This window comes from Selaginella moellendorffii, unplaced genomic scaffold (genome assembly GCF_000143415.4).
Source record: "Selaginella moellendorffii unplaced genomic scaffold, v1.0 SELMOscaffold_1, whole genome shotgun sequence".
NCBI classification, from domain to species: Eukaryota; Viridiplantae; Streptophyta; class Lycopodiopsida; order Selaginellales; family Selaginellaceae; genus Selaginella; species Selaginella moellendorffii.
In genome coordinates, this window is record NW_003314262.1 from 1753139 (window position 1) to 1778649 (window position 25511).

The following is a 25511-nucleotide window of genomic DNA, read 5'->3' on the forward strand; positions in this document are numbered from 1 at the left end:
TCCTGCGAATAGGAAGTCGTCACACTTCGTGCGAGCAGCTGGAAACCAGCGATGGCGAAGCTAGGGCAAAAATAAAAATACAAAGCGGCAATAAGAAAAGGGAGAGGGAGAGAGAGCGAAAGAATAGAGAAAGAATGGAAGTGGAAATAGAAGAAGGAGAAGCTTCGTTAGCCATGGTGGACTTGTGGGAAGAAGAATAGAAAATTTCCTTCGCTATAGGCTTACTGTTGGCAGGCAAAAGAGGGATCAGGGATCCCAATCAATCAATCGTCGCGAGCGATGCTTCTCTCACCAGCTGGAGGAATTTGAAGACAAGAGAAAAAGGGCAACATCTATGGCGTGAACAGCGATCTTAGTCAATCCTGGGAGCATACATTGTTCCAGGGAGCTGACAATTTCGCAGCAGAGCAGGCTAGAGCGATGATTTGATCCAGGATTTCGCTAAATTCCATTGCTCAAGGGCAGATCCTGGAACCCAATTGGCGATCGTGCCTCAAATCGTGGCTTTGATCGAGCTATCTAGAGAAGGGGGAAGATTTCGCTCGTGTTCTTGCGAGGCAATGGAAGTATGTCCTAAATCGCCAGGGGACGAGGACAATGTGGACGAATCCAGGATGCTGGAATTGACAATCGATGTGCGCAACGACAATGTAAGGGTGAGGACCGTGAGCGCGCTGGACGATCGCTGCGACGATCCACAGCCCAGCGGCAGGATCACGCTGGCGAGCTTGCTGCGCCACACGACCCAGTCGGGGCGATTCATCTCCAAGCAAATCTCCCAGGAGCTGGAGCTGATTCGCAACTGGGCGGCGAGCACCCCGCGATCGAGGTCGCGGTCGCGGCCCAGCTCGCCGGATCGCGACCCCCTGGTGAAGATCCTGGCGCTGAGCAGGAGCAATAGCGCGGTGTCGTCGCGATCATCGGCATCGCAGCAGCAGCCGCGAATTCGCAAGCAGCAGAGTGGGGATCTGTTCCTGGTGCGATCGAGATCCGGGGCCGAGACTGCGTTGCAGGGGCTCCGATACATCAGCCGCGCGATCGAGAGCGCGGACCAAAAGGCGGTGTGGGAGGCGGTGGAGATGAGGTTTCAACAGCTCGCCAAGCCAGATGGGATGCTCGATCGTGGCGATTTTGGCCTGTGCATTGGTGAGCAATTTCAATTCCTCTCTCTCTCTCTCTCTCTCTCTCTCACACACACACACACACACACTCACAAGTTTCCATGATGGATAAAAGTTCTTGCATGAATGGATTGCCTCTATATGTTCTACATGTTTCTCGTGGTCCATAGCGAGAATTTCTTGACACGTTTCCAAACTTTTGACATTGTTCTTCCCCATTTTGCGTTCTTCTCCTCCCAAGCTCACATAAAACTTTTCTTTTTCTTTTATCTGATTTCTCGGCTGAAATCTCTCAAGCTTGCAATGGTTTTTTCTTCCAGGGATGCCAGACTCGAGGGAATTCACTGGCGAGCTTTTCGACGCGCTTGCACGGAGGAAGCACCAAAACCTCCAGTGCATTAACAAAGAGGAGCTCTACGAGTTTTGGTTGCAGCTATCTGACCAAAGCTTCGACTCCAGGATCCAAATCTTTTTCGATATGTAAGCGCATCACTCCCACTCTTCTCACGTTTTAAATAATCTCATTGCCCGCCACCTTCTTATCGTTTTCTATCTTGTTCTCCTATAATTTAGGTGTGACAAGGACGCAGATGGACGTATCACCGAGGAAGAAGTGAAAGAGGTGCGTGGAATTTAGCTGATAGGCTCCACTTCTATCTTAAATACACTACTCTGTCTTTGGTTTTCGTCCCAGATTATTATTCTCAGCGCTTCGGCCAACAAGCTATCAAAGCTCAACGAGCAAGCCGAGGAATATGCGGCCCTCATCATGGAAGAGCTGGATCCCAACGGAATCGGCTACATTGAAGTAAGTTTCAAGTTTATAAAACCTTCACCACCTTTTCAATCTCTTCTTTGATTTGCTAGCTCTGGCAGCTCGAGAGTTTGATGCTGGGACAATTCGCATCACTAGCACAAGATGGTTATCTCAATTACAGCCAAACTTGGAGCCAGACTCTGGCATTTGAACAATCCGGGAAGATCATACTCTGGGCTAGGAAGATCAAATACTTCGTCATCGAGAACTGGCAGCGCGTCTGGGTGGTGGGCTTGTGGATCTTTGCAATGTGTGGGCTTTTTCTCTGGAAGTTCTTCACGTACAAGCAAACCTCGGCTTTCAAGCTTCTCGGCTACTGCCTTTGTTCGGCCAAAGGAGCCGCCGAGACGCTCAAGCTCAACATGGCTTTGGTTCTCCTCCCGGTTTGCAGGAACACCATCACTTGGCTTCGCTCCACGATCGTGGGAAGTGTTGTTCCATTCGATGACAATCTAAACTTCCACAAGGCAAGCGTTTAGAACTAAAGTTTCTGAGAACCAAATAGTGAAGTAGAAAGTTCGTGCTGTGGGTTCTAAGTTCCTGGTGACTGATACGTTTGCAGATAATTGCAGGAGCCATCGTTGCGGGGGTTGGAATCCACGCGACGGTTCACCTCGCGTGTGATTTTCCCAGGATCATCCGGGCGAGCGAGGAAGAGTTTATGATCTATCTCGGGCGAGGGTTCCACTACAAGCAGCCAACTTACGTGGGGATCTTGGTTTCTATAGAGGGTGTTACAGGGATTAGCATGGTGATTATGATGAGCATTGCGTTCGTGCTGGCAACGAGATGGTTTCGTAGGAATCTCGTGAGGCTCCCTTGGCCCTTGCACAGGTTGACGGGGTTTAACGCATTTTGGTACTCCCACCACCTTTTCATGGTGGTTTACGTGCTTTTGCTGCTTCACTCCATCTTCTTATTTTTCACAAACGACTGGGTGGCGAAATCAGTAAGCTGGTTACAGTTTGTTTTCCTAGCATGTTGTCCTAACAAAAGTATGAGTTTTGATCTGGTAGACATGGATGTATCTCTCTGTGCCAGTGCTTCTTTACTCAGTGGAGAGGATCCTCTCAGCATTTCGAGCTAGACATTTCACAGTACAAGTTGTCAAGGTGAGAAGTTTCATTGGATTGTGGAAGTTGCTGTTAAACTCTTTTGTGTATATGAAGGCTGCTATTCATCCTGGAAATGTTCTTGCCTTGAAGATGACAAAGCCACCTACGTTCAAGTATAAGAGTGGCATGTATCTATTTATCAAATGTATATCCATCTCTCCTTTTGAATGGTAAGTTCAAGAAAACATTATTTTGGAAGCTATTTACATTGTTTTCAGGCATCCATTTTCTATTACCTCCGCTCCTAGTGACAGGCATTTAAGCGTGCATATACGAACTGTGGGGGACTGGACGGAGGAGCTTAGAAGAATCTTCTCCAAGGTAAGTAGAAAACACTTAGGATAGTATTGTTATTTTGCTTAGGTTTGTTCAAGAGATCTCTTTTGTTTTTCAGGCACTTGGAGGTCTTGCAGAGAAAGAAAATGTTCTGGAGAGTGAGAGCAGCGACATTAGCATCATAAGACACAGGTACACTATTCAAAGGTTACTTATAACTTTTAAATTGCAAGCTTTCTCTCAGATTCCCAAAGCTTCAAATCGATGGACCTTATGGAGCTCCAGCCCAGGATTATCAGAAATATGATGTTTTACTGCTCGTTGGAATTGGAATTGGAGCAACGCCTTTCATCAGCGTTCTCAAAGACATGCTAAACCAAATAAAACTGGCAGATCAACAACAGGTATTATATCTTCATACCTATTATTATTATTGTTTTGCCAGTTCTTGTCGATGAAGCAGATTCGAAGCCCCAGGAAACGAAATGAAAGAAAGCTGCAATGTCCCACGAATGCATATTTCTACTGGGTCACTCGAGAGCAAGGCTCGTTCGAGTGGTTTAGAGGAGTGTTAAACGAAGTTGCCGAGATTGACAACAAGGTGATGCCTGATCATGACAATATCACACTAAAATATATTCTTGCAGGCAGTGATCGAGATGCATAACTATCTCACCAGCGTTTATGAAGAAGGGGATGCTCGCTCAGCTCTCATCACAATGATGCAAGCTTTTCATCATGCCAAGAATGGTGTTGACATTGTCTCAGGAACAAGAGTAAGATCTTTGATCTGATTTCATTTTGATTGCTTATAATAAATCTCTTACCAATACTCAGGTTAGAACTCACTTTGCTCGACCCAAATGGTATAAAGTATTTTCCAGGCTTGCCAACATTCATACAAATTCAAGAATAGGTGAGTGAGATTTTCTCTTTTTCTTTTTTATTTTCTTTCTTATTGCATTTGCTTATGAAGGTGTCTTCTATTGTGGACCTATGGTTTTAGCTAGGGAGCTTGATGCATTATCAAGTGAATTTAACCAAATATCCAACTCAAAATTTGAGTTTCACAAAGAAAATTTTTAACAAAATCTTTCATGTTTCAATCAAATTACTAGAAGTTGAGATGCTATTTAAATTATTAAATTTTATAAAGATATATAAATAGAAAATTTTATGTAAAGAAATTGAGAATAGAAAATATAGATATGATGCTAACAATAATAATGTAGTAGGATTTTGATAATCATCTGGAATACAAAAATATGCATATTAATTAATCCAAAAACTTGGTTTATATATAGGAGCAAGTGGTATAGATTGAAACCAATCTTCCATATTCTATGCACTCATATTGGTGGAAGTGAGGGGCAACTTTAATTATCTTTGATGAGTGCTTGGAATTGGGATTTTGGTTTAGATATAACTTTTGTATTGTTTGAGTCTCACTTTCTTTGTAACTTTTTCAATTTATTCTTTTTTACTTTTTTTTCTTTTCATTTATCTTCATAGCAGAGCAGCAACCTCCTCCTTTTTGACACTAGAGTAGTAGTTAGTGCAATTGCTCAATGCCATGCAATTGTAGTTAAACTAGCAACATTCATAACATGTGGTATAACTCCTCTAGCTCTTATTGCCAACCTCATGTCCATTTGGAGTTCTTCCATGGGAATCTTAGAGATGATGTGTACTATTAGTTCGATCACTTTATAGTGATTGCTACTTATCATTTTTGGGATGATACTTAGTGTTTGCGTGAGTTTCCCAAATATCTCCAAGGGATGGCATTGTAGTGGTACAATAGTTTGAGTGCAACCACTCGTGTGGATTGGAGAATTCTTAATGATCATTTACGGCCGATAGTACTTTCAATCTTTATTCCACAGTTTCTCTATGCCTACCATGATTCTCTTATTTTAGGCAGGTATATAAAACATTATTGTGTGACCAAGAAGCTGTGTAGGTCTTTTTATTAATCAAAGATGTGATGTGATGTTATCTGGTATGTTTGTAATTGTGTTTGGTGCCAAGTTCATAATACTCCCCCTCGTGCTACGTAAGGACAATTAAAATCTTCAAACATGTATTTGGACATGCTGACAATTACAATGATGCCTTCCAACAATTGCATTGTCTTCGGCAAAGACCATCTAAGTTAGTGATGCAATTTGGCGATCGCTTCTAGAGCCTTTTACTTTGTACAAAGCCAAATATATTAGAGTGGATCAAGTTGGGAATGTTGTAGCTAGCATTTCGTCAAGATCTTGTGAGATTTGTGCATGTACTTGCTCCAACCATCCTTTGACTAAAACAATATTATAATACATCACCTTTTCCACTTCTCATTGCACATCCTTCCATTTCACTTTTTATAGGAGATGGTCTTATTCCAATGGAGGTTGATATTACTGTTGTTCGTGTTCAAGGATAAAGGCAAAGACATGGTCATGGCCGTGATATCTGCTACTGGGGTTAGCCATATGTATCAATGTTATCTGCATTTTCTAGATTAGCATTCTCCATTTTCTAAGTGGAGACTTTGGCATCAACAACATCCTATTAGTGTTGTTGTAATGGAAAGTCTTGACACAAAGATTCTTCCAAAAAGCTAGGAGTCATGTTAGTAGTGGATGGTTTTTATGCAAATAAAGAAATGACCCTTTCATCCTTCTTTTGAGAGTATCATCAAGGGGTTCACTCGGCATTAGTTCATCTAGTATTTATTTTCCAAATTTGTTTTTATAGCAAGAGATGACCTATTTGTAAGCGACTAATTTTTCCATTCTACTTTATTCACTTAACCACACCTTTGACCATTTGGAGGAGTCTCACTCACAACCTCCTTAAGTCCAATTCAGGGCTTGGGACTTACTAGCCCCAAGAATGGCATCCATGCCACTCATCTCTTGCACTTAGTCCAAGTGCTCCACGTGTCTAGTCCCAGGACCGACACCCCAAGGTACCACCGACATACTAGCCCGTTACGCTAAGGCTATGCCCCTTTACCTTGGTCATACCGGTGGTCTAACACCACCTGCATCACAATCCCGTCTCTCAAGGACTGGACCATCCGTCCATGAGTGATCATTCCAGATCCACTCCTTAGCATCCTTAGGATGCCCACAGACGTGGGGAATAGCCTTCCCCAATATCCCTTTTCTGGTCCCCACCAAGTCCCTTTCTGCCCATAGCTATGTTCACCAACACTACCACTGGATTGAGGCCCACCGGCCTGACCACTAAGTCCCACGGTCCTTTGGGACTTCCTCACCACACGACTGTGTCCTTGGTCACTACCCCAGAGGACTGCTCCTCTTCCTTTCCACAGTCTGGGCCTTTGGGACAACATTTCGGAACACCGTGGCCTTATGCGAGCCACCTGGGTACTCTCCCCGCCTTTCGCCTTTAGGTGCTCTAGCCATGGGCTTAGAGCGAGGTTCCGTTGAGCCACGCCTGGTATCCAAGTAGGTAATGCCACCCACACTTGGACTAGGAGCATCGGCCAGTCGATCTCCCGGGGGAACTAGAGCCGGCTCTTGAACACTTCACCAAGCTACCCCGCTTGTTGGTCTGTATTCACTCTAATCTTGGACTTCCTAGTGGTCAGTTCATCACCCAACATTGGGTCTGGCCTTCCTGGGCCAAATTGGCCTTTCCTGGCCAAACTGGCTCCACTGCAGTCCTCCCCCTTACTATACTTTTGGAGCTCACCAAACCCCCTAGGGTCTGGGAGACGAATGCTTTAGGCTTTCACCCTCTCAGACTCGAACTTGGACTCGAACTCGGACTTGGACTCGGACTCGGACTCGGACTCGGGCTCGGTCTCGGCCTCCGCCTCGGTCTCGGTCCCGGTCTTGGTCTCGGTCTCGGTCTCGGTCCCGGTCTCGGTCTCGGTCTCGGTCCCGGTCTCAGTCTCGACCTCGGACTCCATCTCGGGTCCTTCTCGGACTCCATCTCGGATTCCATCTCAGGTCCATCTCGGACTCCGTCTCGGTCCATCTCGGACTCCATCTCGAACTCCACTTCGGACTCCATCTCGGACTCCATCTCGGACTCCACCTCAGACTCCATCTCGGACTCCATCTCAGTCCATCTCGGACTCCATCTCGGACTCCGTCTTGGTCCATCTCGGACTCCATCTCGGACTCCACTTCAGACTCCATCTCGGACTCCATCTCGGTCCATCTCGGACTCCGTCTCAGTCCATCTCGGACTCCATCTCGGACTCTTCCACGTGTCATGTGTTGGTCCTTTTGGGTCCCTTTTTGGAGCCTCGCTTATTGCTCGCTTTGTGCTTGTTCCTCAAGCACTTTGTTGGGAGTTCCACTCCCGCTCTCGACCTTCCAAGTCGGAGCTTTTAGTCCAAACGGGTCACGCTTGTTTGGCTTTCGCTTCAGCCACTACCACGTGGCACCCTTTCTAGCTCCACTTTGGGGCCTAGGGATTTTGTGTCTCACACTATTATTCTCTCTATGTTAGTTGATATAAACTTGAATTTATCTTCTATTGCTCACCCTATTGCCATACATTGCCATCTATAGTTACATCGTGCAACAAAGCCAGTTTTTATTCTTTATAGTAATGGCTATACATATACACATGCATGGGATGAGGCAGATCTAGTGGTGTATATAATAGATTTCAAGTTTGAATTTCAATCATTATAGGTGGTGTGAGTTAAGCTTTTAACCTCATCTTTAGTATAGATTGGCTACAGTATAATCATGCCAAATATTACTTTAAAGTTTCTCCCCCTTATCTCATATTTCTTTATATTTCTTTCATTCCTTTCACTTTTTTTTTCATTTTGTCCTTTTACTTTTACCTTTGCCTCCATCATTTTTATTTCTCCATTACTTCCTACTTTATTTCCATCTTGCTCCTCTATTCTCTCTCTAATCCCTCCAACTCCAACACTCTTTGTGTTGCAATAATTCAACTTAGAAAGGAGTATGTTAATATCTTCAACTTTGACCTGTCATTTAGGGCTAAGATTGTAAGACATCATCCTAATCCAATTAAGGATGCCCATCCAATCAAGGTTCTTATTTAGTGTCAATCATCAAAGGAGATCAAGATTTTAGATGTGAATGTCAAGGAGATGTTAGAGGTGTTATCCAAAAGTCTCAAAGTCCTTAGGTGTGTGAACTTCATTTTGTGACAAAGTCTAATGGGAGTATTCACTTTTACATTAACTATTGTCTATTAAATTAGGTGATTATTTCAAACATGTACCCTTTTCCTCACACTATTAATCTTCTGGATCATCTAGGGAAAAGTCATTAGTTCACTAAGTTAGATTTTACTTATGGGAATTGGTAAGTGCCAATGGCCGAAAAAGATATTCCCAAGACTGTTTTTCATACACTATTTAGTTTGTATAAGTTCTTGGTGATGGCATTCAATTTAAACAATGCTTCAATGACTCTTTAGCGAACGATGGACAAATTATTTTATGATATGCCAAAACTAACTATTGACTTCATTGATGATGTCTTGATCCACTCGGAGGTATATGGGAAGAGCACATTTGTGATGTTCGTAAAGTGTTGGATTGGCTGTGGGAAATTAGTTTAAAGTTGAATCAATCGAAGTGTGTGTTTGGGTCCAAAGACACAATTTATTTTAGGTATTATATTTTTTATGAAGATTTGCAAATTAATCTTGACAAACACTTATAGCTATTTTAAAGTTCCCAACTCCGAAGTGTGCAAATAATATATAACACTTTTTAGGCAAGGTATAATATCTTGGTTGTTTCATTGATCATTTTTTTGATTGTACTGCATTGCAAGTGTTGCTGAAGTTATCAATGTCATCTTTCATCTAGTTTGTGGATTATGAGTGAGCTTGCATGTGGCACAACCATAATCATGGCCATTAGATCTCTGTAAGGTCAAGTGTTTGAGCTTTTCAATTAGGTCTGTAATTATGGCTGTTGAATCTTTGGAATGTGGAGTGTTTGAGCTGTCTGATTGAGTCTGGAATCAGGACTTCCATTTTGCTTTGTTGTTGGGCATTTGCAAATCTCAAAGAGTTATTGATAACTCTTCCAATTTTGGTGTATTCTCATTACACTTAATTTTTCATTTTGCGCATAGATGCTTCTGATACCAATCTTGGAGATATGTTGATGTAAAAGAGCTTGAGTGTGTTTAGTTAGTGCCATGCATTGCATATATCAGCTGTACATTATAACTAACAAAGATGAACTACTTCACAATAGACAAAGAGTGTTTAACAACAGTGTGGGGTTTTGAGAAGTTTCATGCATATTTGCATAGTTCTTGAACATTACTAAAAGGTGATCATGCTATGGTTACTTTGTTATTGAAGTGGAATAATTTTCTTGATGGGTCTTGAAAGTTTCAGATATATGATTTCGAGGTTGTTTATCATTTAGAGAGTTCTATAACTAATGTTAATGCCATTTCTTGAGCTCTTCTTCCTTCTTCACTCTCTTCTTTTGTTCCTAATGAGCATATTATTCTAGCATCTATGGATTTTTTGGATAAAGATTTTGTGCTATCAACAGTTATTATACTTAATGTTCATTGTTCACAAGATATAGAGCAAAGCTTACTTTCTTTTTTTGAGGTTCCTGAGGCTTTAGGGTTTATGCCCTAAACCCTAATAAAGTTTTTGAGGCTCAAAAGTTTGAGCTATGGATCCAAATGCTTTGGGAGGGGTTTGAGAATTTTGTTTCAATTGTTGATGACTTGCCATTTTAATATTTATATTCTAAAGATTGTCTTGAGGATGACCTTCCTTATTTTGTGGAGATAGATTTTAATGATCATTTATAACTAATGGTTGTTAGTGCGTCTACAACTGCTGTTAAATACTTCCTTCTCAATTGAATAGTGTTCTTACTTTTATATAAGGGGGTGTGGGGCTTGTAGGGGTTTCAAAATGTATAGTAGGGATAATAGGTAGATTAGGCATGGTCAACTAACTTAAGGCATAGTCTAGCTCTGTATTTATGTACCTATTCTTGTTCTTCATTTAATTTGCCAAACTTTATACCATGATAGTTGGCGGAATACTCATATCCTTGCATCAAGCTATTGGTATGTTAAAATTGTGGTAGACTTTGTTTGACTCTATTTTGCATGTTAATTATAGCATTGGGATGCTGGATGTTCTGGGATTGTTCTACTATTGCTCCGTGCTTCTATCCCTCACTCATAAGTCATTCTGTGTTTTAGTTTCTTCGTTTGTTAGTTATATTTTTGAGCATTTGGCTCTATTTTTTTCTTCAGTGGCCCAATGCCCTAAAACTTAGGTTCCACTCTATAGTTATCCTATGATAAATCACAATAAAAAGAAAGGTGAAAACCATGTGTACTACAATCCTCCAAGATGTCAGCCACACAATCACATTGCACAAAACTAGAACCTTAGTCATAAATTTTTCATGCATTTCTTTAGCTTGGTAGTGCTAAAGTTGAAGTGATACATATAGGGCCAAGGAGGTTTCTACATTATTAGAATCATATTCCCTCTTTAAAGAAAAATTGTGGATGCTTCAATAGAGTCTAACATTTGCAAGTGCCTAGTAGACTTCCCTACTAGCCTTAGTAGCAAGCATAGATCAAGCATCAATAAGAACAAATCAAGCAGCATTGGCAAAAGTAAGTCAAGTAGTAGGATACAAGTTTTAAGCTCTCTCTCTCATATCCCTACAACATACTTTTATGCATGCTCTATGAAGAAACAAGAACACTAAGCCTCTTGGATGGCTCTCAAGAAAAATGACAAAGAAAATTAAAGAACCCTAAACAAAAGGACTGTGGCTCAATGTGGTGGAGAACAGGTGGAATACCCAAATTGCAGCCTTGTTTATTTTGAGTAAATTTATATAGAATCTATAACCTGAAGCCAAGCAGGCAACAAAGCTAATAACCTCCTTATATGCTGCTGTACTCTCCACCCAACAACTTGAACAAGCCACTTCTTGAAACTCCTATTAGAAAGAGTAGTGTTGTATTGTATTTATGTGTGTGACCAAGTTAAGGCCTAAGTACTTGCCATGCCACCCTTTTTTACTGCCTAATAGTGCAATTGATGTGCTGTTTCACTAGAGTTGTCGTGGCCTAGCTGGATTTTTCAAATTTAAGTTCTAGGTAAATTTTACATTAAGAGAATATTCAATCTCTTTGACTTACAGAAATTAAAATTAAAATTGCATGCAGATATCTGGATAAGGAAGTCTTCTCTGTATTCTATAAGGATGTTTTGAAATTGCAAAAGAAAATATTTTAATATCAAAACTAGATATAAATAAAAATTTATATTTTAAAAATATGTATATTTATTACAAGCAGTTGCAGATATATAATTATAAATATAAATATATAAGCTAAAATATCTTATAATAAATATATTAAATTAACTTAATAACTATAACATATTGTTTTAGTTGACCACATGCTTATAGAAGGTTTTCCATCTTCATATAAAACTAAATTACAATCTAACTGTAATATTAACATTGATGGTTTTACACAATTAAATTTCTTACAATAAGTTTCAGTTGCATATAAGGGTTTCAAATCAAATGCTGAATATAAAACAAAATTTCCATCTTCTTGTAATCTGAATTTACAATCAAAACTCATTCCATATGTTTTAGTATTCCATATAACTATATTTTTGTAATAATAAACAGCATTACAATCTTTCTGTACTAAAAATACATATGTTTTATAAAGATGTGTTAAAAATTCACCAGCATAAAGTGTGGATATAAATAGACCTTTATATCCACTAAGTAATGTACTTTTAAAAAAGTTACAAATTTTATATGGATTGGGAAATGAATAAATCATACTATAAAGAGGAGTTATTCTAAGCTCATATCCACATATCATATACGCTATTGCAAAAATACCAATATCATGTCGAACAATAATACTTATAAAATATGATGCTCTTTCATTTTGAAAAGAAAGATAAACTTGCCTGGCAGTTCTTAATATCAAACCTGTAGCATCATTATTATCAACTTGACGGATTCCATTATTATTTGTTGGGCAATGATTACCAGCAGATATAACAATAAGGAATAAATCTATAATTAAGCTTGTATGATCTGAAAGCATGTCAATATAAGATGTGTGAAATGTAGAACTTTCTGGTGTATTTCCATTTAAGGGCAGTGATGTTTCTATGAAACTAATAAAAAAGTAAACTATTACATCCATATTTATTTGTTTAGGAATTGCTCCATTAATTCCATAAATTTCATGATGATATTCTTCTTGAGCATAAGCTATATAACAACATGAATAAATAGCTATAATAAAATTTATGTATTTCATTGAAAAATCTAAATGAATGTATTTGAACTCTATATTTATAAAACTAGTTTAAAAACAGTTTCTTTCATTCACTTTATTTGACACTTTTACAGATGACTTATTTTAAATATAAAATAATCAATTTATATTTAGGAATAGTCATTTATATTATTTTATATTTTAATATCTTTTTCTTTTTATATACACAATCCTGGTGTAGAAAATCTATCAATGCCAAGACAACTGGCTCTTCTAGTAAGAGCAATGCTTAATTTTGTTATTTATGTTTTGTTGTTATATTTTGAGTACTCAAATTAAAGTCAATTGACTGCCACATGGTCTCTTATATTTTCACTTTCTTCAACTTCAAATTGAATCAAGAAAATGTTGCTGCAGAGCCCTAGATTCTCCTAGAAGTTCCTTTGACTTCATAAGTCAAACTATGTAAAGCTGTTGTTCATCTGATTGTATTGTGACCTGTGACTTGTGGTTTTGGAGCTAACAGTAGAACAGTATATAACAATATATGGCTTTGTTACCTACTTGGCTTCAGCTTATAAATTCTATATAAATTTACTCAAAACATAAGGCTACAATTTCCTATTCTCCACCACATTCTGTTAGAGCCATGGTCCTTTAGTTTAGGGTTCTTTTGCCATTTTTTTTGAGAACTATCCTAGAGGCTTAGTGTTCTTGTTTCTTCATAGAGCACTAAGTTGTGAGGCTTGGCTTCTCTTCACATGGTATTAGAGATGTAGGTTAGAATTTTAGTTCATTTTATTCTTTTAACAAATAGTGCCTTAAATGCTAGGACAAGATGGCATCATCATCTTCCCCTAGAGAAAGAATTTAGGAACAAATAGAATAAATTTCCTTACCGGAATTCCTTCCTTATGCTCGTCTGGCCAAGTACAAATGTTAAGTCAAGTTTACTAACTCTTAAATAAGAGGGACTGAAAAAAAGTCTAGCAATACCAACGTGGCAGTAAGGAAAGAATATCCAAAAGTACTAACCGACAAATAACTTTCGATACCCACAATCATATTCATGACATTAATGATGATTAATTGTTTTTTAATAGCTTTTGGCTTTTTGTATTATCACATATTCTTTATTATGCATTCTTTGTGAAGCCTAGTATTGCTACTTTGGATTTATCCAAATTGGTTAATGTAATAGTTAGAGTGGTTATTGGCTCTTGTGCCATTCATTCTGATATATTAATTGTTGCTAATGTTAGTTTTGTTAGATTAGGATATTATTTTCATTATGTAATTAGAGGAATGAAATGCTTCTGCAATTGGGCTCTAAAAACTAATCTAGTACAATGGTCAGCTAGTCTAAAATTTTAATATAGGTATAAGTCCAAATTAATCCCAGATATGCATCCATATATCTAACAGGTCTTGAGTTCAAATCCTATAAGCATAGTTAAGATACTCTAGGATTGTTCAACGTCAACGTCATCATCCTTTAGTAGGCATTTTTTGAATCCAAATCTCATCAACCAGGATTGAGTGCATTCTTTCTATAAGTGTCTATTTAGCTAAACATACTTGGCCTGGCTTGTTAATCCTCTTTTGTTCTGTCATGCACTAGCTTGACAAGAACCCTTATGATATTGAGATTAGTCCTTTAATATTTGCTAGATGATAGCTTATCGTGTCTGCCAAACACCCCCACTATCATGCCCTTTGTATTAGTTTTGCTCCAGTTCCAATGGCTATTTATTGAAAGTGTCTAGATTTGGTAATTGGCATATCTACAAAATATATAGATTGTTTTGAACATGATGGCGTGTTCAAATTCACTATTTAGCGCTATTCCATATTTAGCAAGGTGCATTCGACATGGGTCTAAACCCAAGTTCCACACCATGCTAGCTAATGGAGTACCCATATCCTTACATTAAACTATCAGTTTTAAGCTACAAAATTTTTCTTTCCAATTTGCCAGCTTACTTTGTCTATCCGACCACCATTTCTTTGGCCTTAATTAAGTTCCCTTGCCAAGGTTCTTGCATATTGTACCTGCTCCTACTTGGTCCTACTTAGTTTCAACAATTCACTACACCAGAAATGGAGCATTAGCCATCCATTCACAGATTCCCAAATTCTCTTCTAATCCCCCTTCCTGCGTTAGATTGGATTTGAGGTTCAGTTACACTCCTCACAGGCATAAGCAACCAAGCACACCAAACCTCCAAGTTCCTACATCCCTTGGTACAACAAGACTTGATCATAGGACCTTTTAAATCCCAACCCTTGGGTGCAACACTTGCTTCAGGACATTGGGGGGAAACATTGTGGCCTAATGGCCCGGTATAAGTACCCCTACTCCCTCATTTCCATCCTGAAGGGAAGGCCTAAGCTCCTAGAAAGGGTGAGGATTAATGAGTCCCAAAGTTCTCAAGTGGGGCACCATTCCACATGAGTCAGGACCACCGTAGTCAGTTTCCCTTTTAGAAGTGGGAGCTGCTTTTAAGCACCTCTTTAGGTGATCCCTTCAGCACCACTTGAGTCCATGCTCACTCCCACCCAAGGCCCTTAAGCCTTACTACTGGAGAGTTCCTTCAAGATTGGTTCTTAGATCTCACTATCCTTACTATACTTTTGAAACCTTTCACCCCAAGACCTATATTAGTATTTGGACTCGATCTCAAATTCAATCTCAGATTCGATCTCGAACCCAACCTTGGACTTTATCTCAGACTCGATCTCAAACTCGGTCTCAAACCCAATCATGGATCTCAGACTTAGTCTCGAACTTGGTCTCAGACTTGGTCTTGAACTCGGTCTCAGAGTCAGTCTCAGACTCGATCTCAGACTTGGTCTTGAATTCAGTCTTAGAGTTGGTCTCGGACTTGATCTCAGACTCAGTCTCATTCAATGAACTCTTTATCATTTGGATCGTGCTTTCGGGGATCCTTTAGCTTGTGACACCTCAGGGAGTTGGTTCCTTAGAATTCCACCACCTATAGAAAAAGTTCAATGCCTATATTAAATATCTCTTTGTAGTCCTATGACTTGTTGACCATGTCTCTGGGGGCATCCCCCCATTTAGCGGTGTGCATAAGTTAGCCTCTCCGACCAAGAGCCCATGACAACAGAATATAAGTGTCCCTACACCCCTCACCTCACCACGCCCTAGTATAAGGTTAGGACTTGAACCCAGCCTTGCTTTGCTAGAGGGTTGGGCCTCAAACCTAACCTCCATAGAATACATCTACGGATTCGACATCTTTGCAGGGAGTTAGGTGTAGTTCCCTACATCTGGTCGACCTAGCTAACCCATGCTAATTAGCTTACCTTCGGCATGCCTTTGGGTCCTAACATATTACATTGCTCAATTTCTCAAATAGATAATTTAATTGAATTTTGCATAAATATATAAAGTTTTACTTTGCAAAAATTCCTCCACTAGATCTTGCGTGTTTGTTATGTTCTCCTCTAGTTCCCATGTCGCTTCACAGTGTGGAAATCCTTTCCACTTCACATGGAACTCCCTCACCTTGCATCCTTGTTACTTGCTCTTACGTGCATTAAGGATGGTTTTGACTTCGTATTTTTCTTCCCCTTTGATAATCTTACGTAAAGGTCTTACTTGGTCCTTACAAAGTGGATCCTCAAAGTACGGCTTGAGTAAGTTCACATGGAACATAGGGTGCATCTTCCCCATCTCCCGAGGAAGTCAGAAGTGGTAGGCCATTTTACCAATTCGAGCCTCAATCTCATAAGGCCCTGCAAACCTACTTAAGGAACTCAAGATTAGTTCATTTCTAAGAATATATGCATTTTACCTTGGGTCAACTTTTGGCTAATCCCACTTAATAACCTTAGTTTTTTGGTGTTCAGCCATATTTTATCCTTAGTTTAGAACTTTACATCCTGACACTTCTAATTCATATATTTAGATTGCCTTTGTTGAGCCCGTTTTAAGGAATCCCTCACTAAATTCCAAATGTTAAGTCTTTCCGTTGTGAATGCCTCCACTGCGGATAACTCTCCATGATACTTGGCCACACCGAGTTCCACAAGACCTTCAATAACTCGCCCATTGATGACTTCCCATGGACTCACCTTGATACTCAAATGTGGTGAGTTGTTATAGCATATTTCTGTAAGGCCCAAATGACTTACCCAATCAGTCTAGTCTCCACAAACATAACATTGCAAATAATCCTCTAGTTGCTTATTCACCCTTTCCGTTTGTCCATCTGTCAAGAAATGTTATTGCTATCAAACTTGACTTAATACCTAATACATGTTTGTGTGTGATAGGCTGTGCTAAATTTCAACTTGGTGCCATATTATTCTAAGAGAGTTCTCAAGAACCTACTAGTGAAGATCTTATCTCGATCTGAGATAATCTCTTTTAGCCTTCCTCGCACTCGAACCACTTATTTGAAAAACAACTTTGCTACGCTTTCCGCATCCACTTCTATTGTGGTGGCACTCAAACTACTTGTTTGAAGAACAGCTTTGCCACACTTTCTGCATCCATTTCCATTGTTATGGGTATGAAATGTGCCATCTTTGAAAATTGGTCCACCACCACAAATAACGCATCAAACCCCTCACTTGGGGGGGAGTCCCATGATGAAGTCCATCATAAGACATTTCCACAGATGATCTAAAATTGCGAGGTTTTGTAATAAGCCCTCACTAGCCTTAGTCATAGCTTTAACCTATCCACCACAAATAACACATCAAACCCCTCACTTGGGGGGAGTCCTATGATAAAGTCCATCAAAAGACATTTCCACAGATGATCTGGAATTGCGAGGCTTTGTAACAAACCCTCACTAGCCTTAGTCACAGCTTTAACCTGTGACATATTGAACATGTCTTTACATATGTAATCTCCTAAACCTAAGGCATATGTTAGCTTCTAAATTTGGCCTTCCCAGGATGTCATCCAGCCCATACTATTCAAACCTTGTTATCTCCTAAATTTGAACTTCTTAGGAGGTCATCCAGCTCAGTACTATTTAAACCCAAGGACACTTAACCCCAAATATTCTAAAACCCTTAATTAATTAGAAAAAGGGGTGCACTCTTGTTCATGGGCCCTTTCCTTTTATATTTGAGCCCTTATGGATCGTCTCTCAAGTCATTCCCTTTGGTCGCTTACAACATAGTTTTGGACATCTTTAACCATATCTGGCCAGTGATACTTTCTCTTGAGTAAGCCTGTGGTCTTGGGCACTCTACCATGTCCTGCAAGAGGTCCCTCATGACACTATTTTAAGACTACCTACCCTAGTTCCCCTTTTGGAACATACGCCCTTGTTTATTTATAATAGATGAGTGCATTGCATTCTGTATAATTGTAAGCCACAAATTTTTCCTTTCCAATTTGCTAATTTACTTCATCTATCCGACCACCACAGCCTTGGCCTTAGTTAAGTTCCTTTACTAAGGTTCTTGCCTATTATACCAGCTTCTACTTGGTCCTACTTAGTTTCAGTAGCTCACTGCATGAACAACGGAGTGTTAGCCATCCATCCACAAATCCCAAAATTCTCTCTCAATCCCCCTCCCTAGGTTAGATTGGACTTAAGCTTTGGCTACATTCCCCACAGGCACAAGTAGCAAAACACACCAAGCCTCCAAGTTCCTAACATCCTTTGGTACAACAAGATTTGATTATGGGACCCTCTAAATCCCAAGCCTTGGGTGCAACACTTGCTTCGGGACACTAAGGGGAAACACTGTGGCTTAACATCCCGGTATAGGTACCCTTACTCTCCCACTTTCATCCTGAAGGGAAGGCCCAAGCCCCTAGGAAAGGCGAGGACCAATAAGCCCCAAGGTACTCAAATGGGGCACCACTCCACATGAGTCGGGAGCATCGTTGTCGGTTTCTCTTTTGGGAGTGGGAGTTGCTCTTGAGCACTTCCTTAGGTGGCCCCTTCGGCACCATCCAAGTCCATGCTCACTCCCACCCAAGGCCCCTAAGCCTTAGTCTCAACCTCAAGTTAGTTTAGAAGCACTACTGGAGAGTTTCTTCAAGATTGGTTCCTGGACCTCACTATCCCTACTATACTTTTGGAACCCCCTACAGTGCCCCCCCCTCGAGAGACATATGCTTTAGGCTTTCACCCCAAGACTTGTATTAGTATTCGGACTTGGTCTCGGACCCAATCTCGGATCATGAACTCAGTCTCGGTCTCGATCTCGGTCTTGGACTCGGTCTTGAACTTGGTCTTGGAGTTAGTCTTAGACTCGATCTTGGACTGAATCTCAAACTTAGTTTCAGAGTCGGTCTCGGATTCAATCTCGGACTCGGTCTCATCCGATGAACTCTTTATCATTTTGGTCGTACTTTCGGGGATTTTTTAGCCTTTGACACCTCGGGGAGTTGGTTCCTTACAATAACTTATTTTCTGTTCTGTCGATAACTCACCTCTTTGGTGAGCATCCCGCACCTCTTGGTTCCTTAGTAACACTTCTTGTGCTAGACTATCATTCTCATACGCTGTTTACATATCATCCCAAAATGTTGCTATCGTGCTAAATATCGTTAACTTGTTGCAAATATGAATTTGGGTATATCGAAAGTTACTTGTCAGCTAGTCCTCTCAAATATTCTTTCCTTACTGCCATGACGGCAAGAAGTCAGTATTGCTAGACTCGTTATCAGTTCCCACTTGAGTTAGTTGAGAAACTAGTCAATGACTATATACTTAAATTGGATAAACATAAGGTAGGAACCCTAAGGAGGTCAATATTGCTAGACCCGTTATCAGTTCCCACTTGAGCTAGTTGAGAAACTAGTCAATGACTATGCACTTAAATCGGATAAACATAAGGTAGGAACCCTATGTGTTTTTTGCTGAGCATACTTGGTTTGGTTTGAGAAACTCTTGTCATTAGCTTGCACTTACTAGTATTAAGAACCCCTATAATATTGAGGTTGGTCCCTTAATATTTGTTATATGATAGCTTATCGTGTATGCCAAACACCCACGCTATCATACCCTTTGTGTTAGTTTCATTTTGGTCCGAAATGCTATTTATGGAAAGTGTCTAGATTTGTTCATTTGCCATATTTTCGGAATGTAGAGATTGTCCTTAACACAATGGTATTTGTCCTGTGTCCAAATTCACAATCTAGGGACATTCCATATTTAATAAGTTTTGAGCTTGTCCTAGAAACTAACTTCTGGTACTAAGGGTGGCCAAGGGTGAGTGTGTGTTCCTCAAGGGAGGGGGGGGAGCTCTGGGGGGTTCAAATTGGATAGTAGGGATAGTGGGTAGGTCAAGTATGGTCAACCAACCTGAGGCATAATTTAGGCATAATATAGTTTTTGCTTGCGTGTTTGTCCTTGTTCTACATTTGGCTTGGGTCTAAGCCCAAGTTCCATACCATGTTAGTTGGGGGAGTACCCATATCCTTATGTTAAGCTATCAGTATGTTGAAATAGTGTCAAACTCCATTTGGCTCCAATTTGTATGTTGGTCCTGGCATTGGGATACTGGATGCTTGGGGACTGTTTCAAGTTGCTCCACACTCCTATCCCTTTGCTCCTTAGGCTATACACTTGGGAGTTGTTCCATGCTCCAATGCCATTGCTCCTTGGCTCTATACTTGGGAGTTTGGCTGTGTTCCTTTGTTCAGTGGCCCAAGGCCTTGAAACTCAAGTTCTGCACCACTTTCCTTTGGACACATGGCATGTGACACATGGCACATGGAAGGTTTAGGTTTCACATGATTATCCTATGGTAAATCACCATAGGATAAAGGGTGAAAACCACTTATGTTACATTTGGTATTAAAGAAAATGTCTCAGAGAGTATTATACAATGAGATTGGGCAACTAGTTTCATTACATATGCAGAGATGAAAATGATAATTCATTTGGGTACACGTTTGGGTGCTAAGGCTTCACATTCATTACTTAAGTATGGATTTTGGTTACCTTTTTGTACCATATTATGTGAGTTTGCTCTTGGGCTTATAAGATGGATAGAGATGTTCTATTTGCATGAGTTTGTGCTTGGGCTCGTGAGTAAGGCACATTAGCAACTCAAGGTTACACTTTGAGTTAACAAGATGGATTTAAGATGTACCTTTTGTACGAGTTTGAGGTTAGCCTAGACCTTAGTAGATAGTTTGTATGATGTAACTTGAAAGGGATGCCAATTTTTAGGGCCAAAGCAATTGAGTTAAATAGAGTTTATAGTTAGTTTAGAAAAATGGTTATTGCACTTTTTATAAAAATGACCCTTGTGCCTTTCTCCTATAATGTTATACTAGCTTTGTTTATTAGGAGGTTGTGTACCATACGGGTCCATCTCATGGTCTTCACTTTAGTTATGATTGAGTGTTCTCTTCACAGAACTATTGGCCAAATGTTGGTGAGGTTATTGTAGTTCAATTAGATTAAAGTGGTCATTTAATCTGTATTTGTCCATATTCCTATTACTCGATCTAAGGTATTACCTTCATGTTAGACAAGTATATAACTTGATAGTGTGAGTTTAGTGGTTAGGTTTGTGAAAGCAAGTTAAAAAGTGGCTATTAATTGCTTTGCGACTAATGATTGTTTGTAGATTTTGTTGAGGACTTTTGCTTCACTCAATAAAGATTTTATCAGTGATGCGCTTGTTTACCAAATGATGGTGTGCAGGATTGTGTCATTGGGTTTACATGCTTTTTCCCATATGATATATCTATTCTACCTTTATCATATCATTTGGGTGTGTTTAATCCATGGTCGTACTCCGTGATGATATGTTGTCTATAATTAAGTATTGGTAAAATTTAATCTCGAATACTGAGTAAAGTATCTTCGATCTTAGTTAATTTGGTTGCTAAAGAGCTTTGAATAGTAATTCACTCTTGCTTTCTTTTAGCTTTATTTAATGTTAATGACATTGAAGTAATGTCTTGTTGATGACATTGTTAATGTTGAGTTTGGAGTGAAATGACATATCTCTCTATAAGATTAATGTTGAGTTTCATTAGTCTCAAATGCAGATAATGTTAATTGTTTGGTTGTAGCTTTGTGTTATTAGCATTTGTGCATTTGCTAGTTAGCAACTATGTTAATATTCAAACGAGTTGAATAGCAAGTTGAGTTAGTTGTGTTTTAAAACAAGATTGTTCAGTAGGGGTTTAGTTTTGGCTTTTCCTTGAAAAATGATTTAATCGTGGACTATACTAGCTTTATGAAAAAAAGAGTTAGTGATCAATATTAAAGTTGTTAATTCTTTATTGAATTTGAGTTGAGCATATATCAATTATTGATGGTATTTCTTGTACATTTTATGTAGTGAGTTATATTTTGCTATAAAAGATGGATTCATGGAAGATCATTTGGTGATCATTTGTTAAGCATAACTTTATTTTGTTTGACTTTTAAATTAATGCAAGCATGCTCTTCATTAACTTTGGCACTATAAAGTTTGGCTTCTAGATATGTTGAGGAGGATATTGTGGGTTGTACCATGATTTTTTCTTTAGCATTGAATTTAATTTGTTCAAAAATTGTGAATATTATGATATAAACTTCTTTGAACTTTTGGTTCTTTAAATTTTATGTTTATTGTTTCATTTATTAAGAGTTGTTAGAGAAGGCATTTTAGCTTATTAGCTTCAATGTTGAAGTTAACTTTTGCATTTAGCAATCATTGGTGATGATTGATTATCTAAGATTTATTATTCTTATCACAAGTTTTATTTGATTATTATTGATGTTAAATGATTTAATATTCTTTTGGGATGGTGGATTTTTTCTTCAATGATAATTATGTATCTCTCTATTGATGGGATGATTGATAACTTTTTATGATAGTTATTATCTTGATAGCTCTTGGTTTTTCACATTACTACATATTCTTTATGGTTTGCTTTACATTGGTCTCATACCTTTCAACCGGTTTACAACCTTTCATGATCTTGGTGGTTCTTATCATACTCATTTATCAGATGATACCTACATTGGAGTACTTTTGTGTTTTAACCTAAGATTTATTTATTGATAATTTAGTCTTTAAGATATCATTTTCTCTAACTTTGATATTATCCATCTATTGTTCTTTAAGTTTGGGCCAGTATAGGTAGACTGACTTCTACACTTTGTGTGCATGGTGAAATATTTAGTTATGGGGCAGTTATTGTAAACTAGTCATATCACCCACCTCTCTTTCGATATTCTTTATTCCGTTAAAAGGGCATGACCGTGTAAACAACTCTAATTGCCTATATACAATAGTCTATTTAAACCTTATTAACAAGTTTAACTTGTTTGCTTATGAGAGTTGGGGCCTTTAGCTTTTCTCTCTATGTCACTTGCAAGCAAGAGCATATCATCTTTTATAAGTTGAGTGACACCCAAAGCAGCAAGAGTGGCTAACTTTGTTAGTTGTTTCCTTGTTGGTGATGGCCAGAAGGTGTATGAGCTGTAGTGCATTTGCATTAAACAGAGAAGTTGCCGCTCTAACTTGTTTAAGTTGGTGCATTTTTCATAAAGTATGAACATCATGAATTTTTTCTGGAGTTGTTTCTTTGGCAGTGGTCTAGAATAAAGTATGCATCGACAGGGACATTGATCTTTCTTAAAGGGGAGAATATGTCATGAATATGATTGTGGGTATTGAAAGTTATATGTTGGCTAGTCTTTTTGGATATTCTTTCCTTACTACCATGACGGGAAGAGGTCAATATTGCTAAGCCCTTTATTAGTCCCTTTTGTTCAAGTATTAATAAACTTGATTTAGCATTTGTATTTGGCCAGACAAGCATAAAGAAAGAATTCCTAAATGTTTATTTAGCCAAGTATACTTGGTTTAGTTTGTTAGTTCTCTTTTGCTCTATCTTGCACTAGCTTGACAAAAACCACTATAATATTGAGATTAGTCCCTCAATATTCGCTAAGTGATAGTTTACTGTGTTCGCTAAGACACTCTCACTATCATGCCCCATGTGTTGGCTCCATTCAGTCCTATTAATTATTTATGGAAAGTGTCTAGATGTATGAGCTAGACATATGTACAAAATGTAGAGTTTGTCCTAAATATAATAGTGTTGTTTTTATTCCAAATTTGCAATCTAACACCATTCCATTCCATATTTACCATATTTAGTAAATTTTCATGATTGATTACTTCCCTAACCTTGATAGCCTTGCCTTATAGCAAACTTCAAGACCACGCTTCAGCTGTGCCACTTTGATTTTGCGCACTCTATAGATCATATACACTTAGCTTTTTAGGTACTTATCTACCTAGAATTGTTTTTGGGAACCTTCAAGGAACTTTGTTCCTTAGTTTGTTAAGGCCTCTCCTTTTTGCAAGCTTTCTAATTACCATATGTTCTAATATGGATAATTCCATATTTTAAACTCTTTATGGCATCACGGTTACGAATAACAACCCACTCAAGCACTCATTTGATTCTCCACTCCCAACTTGCATAACCACCCTTGGTTATGCCCTTCAATTCCTATGGTTCGATTCTATTTCTTTATTACTTACTTTTTGGCCTCATACATTTCCTACAGTTATTTTCCTTCAAACTAGGAGAATATCTTTACACTTTCTACCATACCTTAGCAAGTATTCTGAGGGATGAACTTACCCGAGAGCCTAGGGAGTAGTTCCTCAATTTGGGTATGCTCACCGTATAATCCCACATATCGGGATTAACGTTGCTACTTATGGGTTTTTTTATGCCCATCACTAGCCTTGCCAAAATCTTTTTTTGGATTTGTCCAATTCAGGTAGACAGACTTCTCCTGTCTCCGCAACCTTGGACATTTGGATAGCACCTCCTATCCATCATTCACTAAAGACTTAATCCCTTAGGCCTTATCTAACGCCCTCATGACACCAAATACCACTTCCTGGTGTTTTAAAGTGTTTGGGTGTCCCAATGATGGCCTTCTTTGACAATGAGCATTCCCTTTACAACACTAACTTACTATATTGCAATAAAGCTCTATTTTGTTAAAGTGGGATTTATTCAGTAAAATGGGACTAGGTACAAATTTTCAAGTATTTGAAAATGACGTGAAATTATATGTTTTTTGTCCAGGGGCTAGACATATCTGGGGCATGGTGACTAGCGCGGTGACTTTGTGTCCAGACTGAGTCCATCTGGTTGTATAATAAATCTCATTGTCAAGGTGAACAAGCCGAATCTGAAGCTAAAGAAGAGCGATGGCATGCGCGCACACACTATTTGTTTGTTCATTGAGCGTGTGGTGAGCTTTCCAAGATGAACGTCATTCCTATTAGCCAGACATATAACTTAATGGTGAGAACATTTAGATATTATTCAATGTTATCTTTTTCTAACGAATCTAATTGTGAAGGTGTAGCAAGAGGCATTGCTAGTCTGGAGAAGTCATTTAACTCATTTGACCCTTAGTGTATTTTCATGAAACTAAATAACATTCATATTATTAAGGAATTTCTCTAGTACCTTTTTTTTACGACATAGAGGCTTGCATTTCTTTCAAAGGTGATTTAGTAAAAGGCCTGAGGGCACATGCCATTCTATTTCTCAGACCAGTATTAAGATATACTAGTGCAAAGGGCCACATGCCATCACGCCTCCTCTGATTCAGATTCGGATTGTTCACCTTGAAATAAAATACATTAGAAACTTAGTAAAGGAATATTAAATCTCACCTTGAACCCGGGTTATGAATGCTCTTGCTGCATCTCTTGCATGGTCTGGCAAGGTGATGGTGGCACTCTGCTTCCGCATCCAACCATGCACAACATTATCCACCGATATGCTCATGCTGGGATCCTTTGGATTCAGCACCCATCTCTTTTCTAGGCAATCCTTCGTATATCCGGAACTTGGCTTGAACCACTCCACAGTTACATTGAAGGAGTTAGTTTCTGCGTCCTCCTCTGCATC

The 25511-nt window shown here is 39.1% G+C and overlaps 1 protein-coding gene across 2 annotated transcripts; it reads left to right on the forward strand.

Annotated features, from left to right (window-relative positions):
- Positions 1 to 205: 205 nt before the first annotated feature.
- On the forward strand, positions 206 to 4459 carry LOC9656949 (respiratory burst oxidase homolog protein F). Of its 2 annotated transcripts, none has more exons than XM_024679934.1 (15): positions 206 to 1146; positions 1442 to 1601; positions 1695 to 1743; positions 1816 to 1929; positions 1989 to 2405; positions 2501 to 2887; positions 2955 to 3050; positions 3108 to 3223; positions 3272 to 3374; positions 3448 to 3521; positions 3574 to 3733; positions 3775 to 3930; positions 3977 to 4105; positions 4167 to 4245; positions 4306 to 4459. In XM_024679934.1, the coding sequence occupies exons 1-15, from the start codon at positions 561 to 563 to the stop codon at positions 4413 to 4415; spliced, it is 2736 nt and encodes a 911-aa protein (XP_024535702.1). In that variant the 5' UTR covers positions 206 to 560; the 3' UTR covers positions 4416 to 4459. The 2 variants fall into 2 exon arrangements, with proteins under 2 accessions (XP_024535702.1, XP_024535704.1); XM_024679936.1 differs by having other exon boundaries at positions 3793 to 3930.
- Positions 4460 to 25511: the final 21052 nt, after the last annotated feature.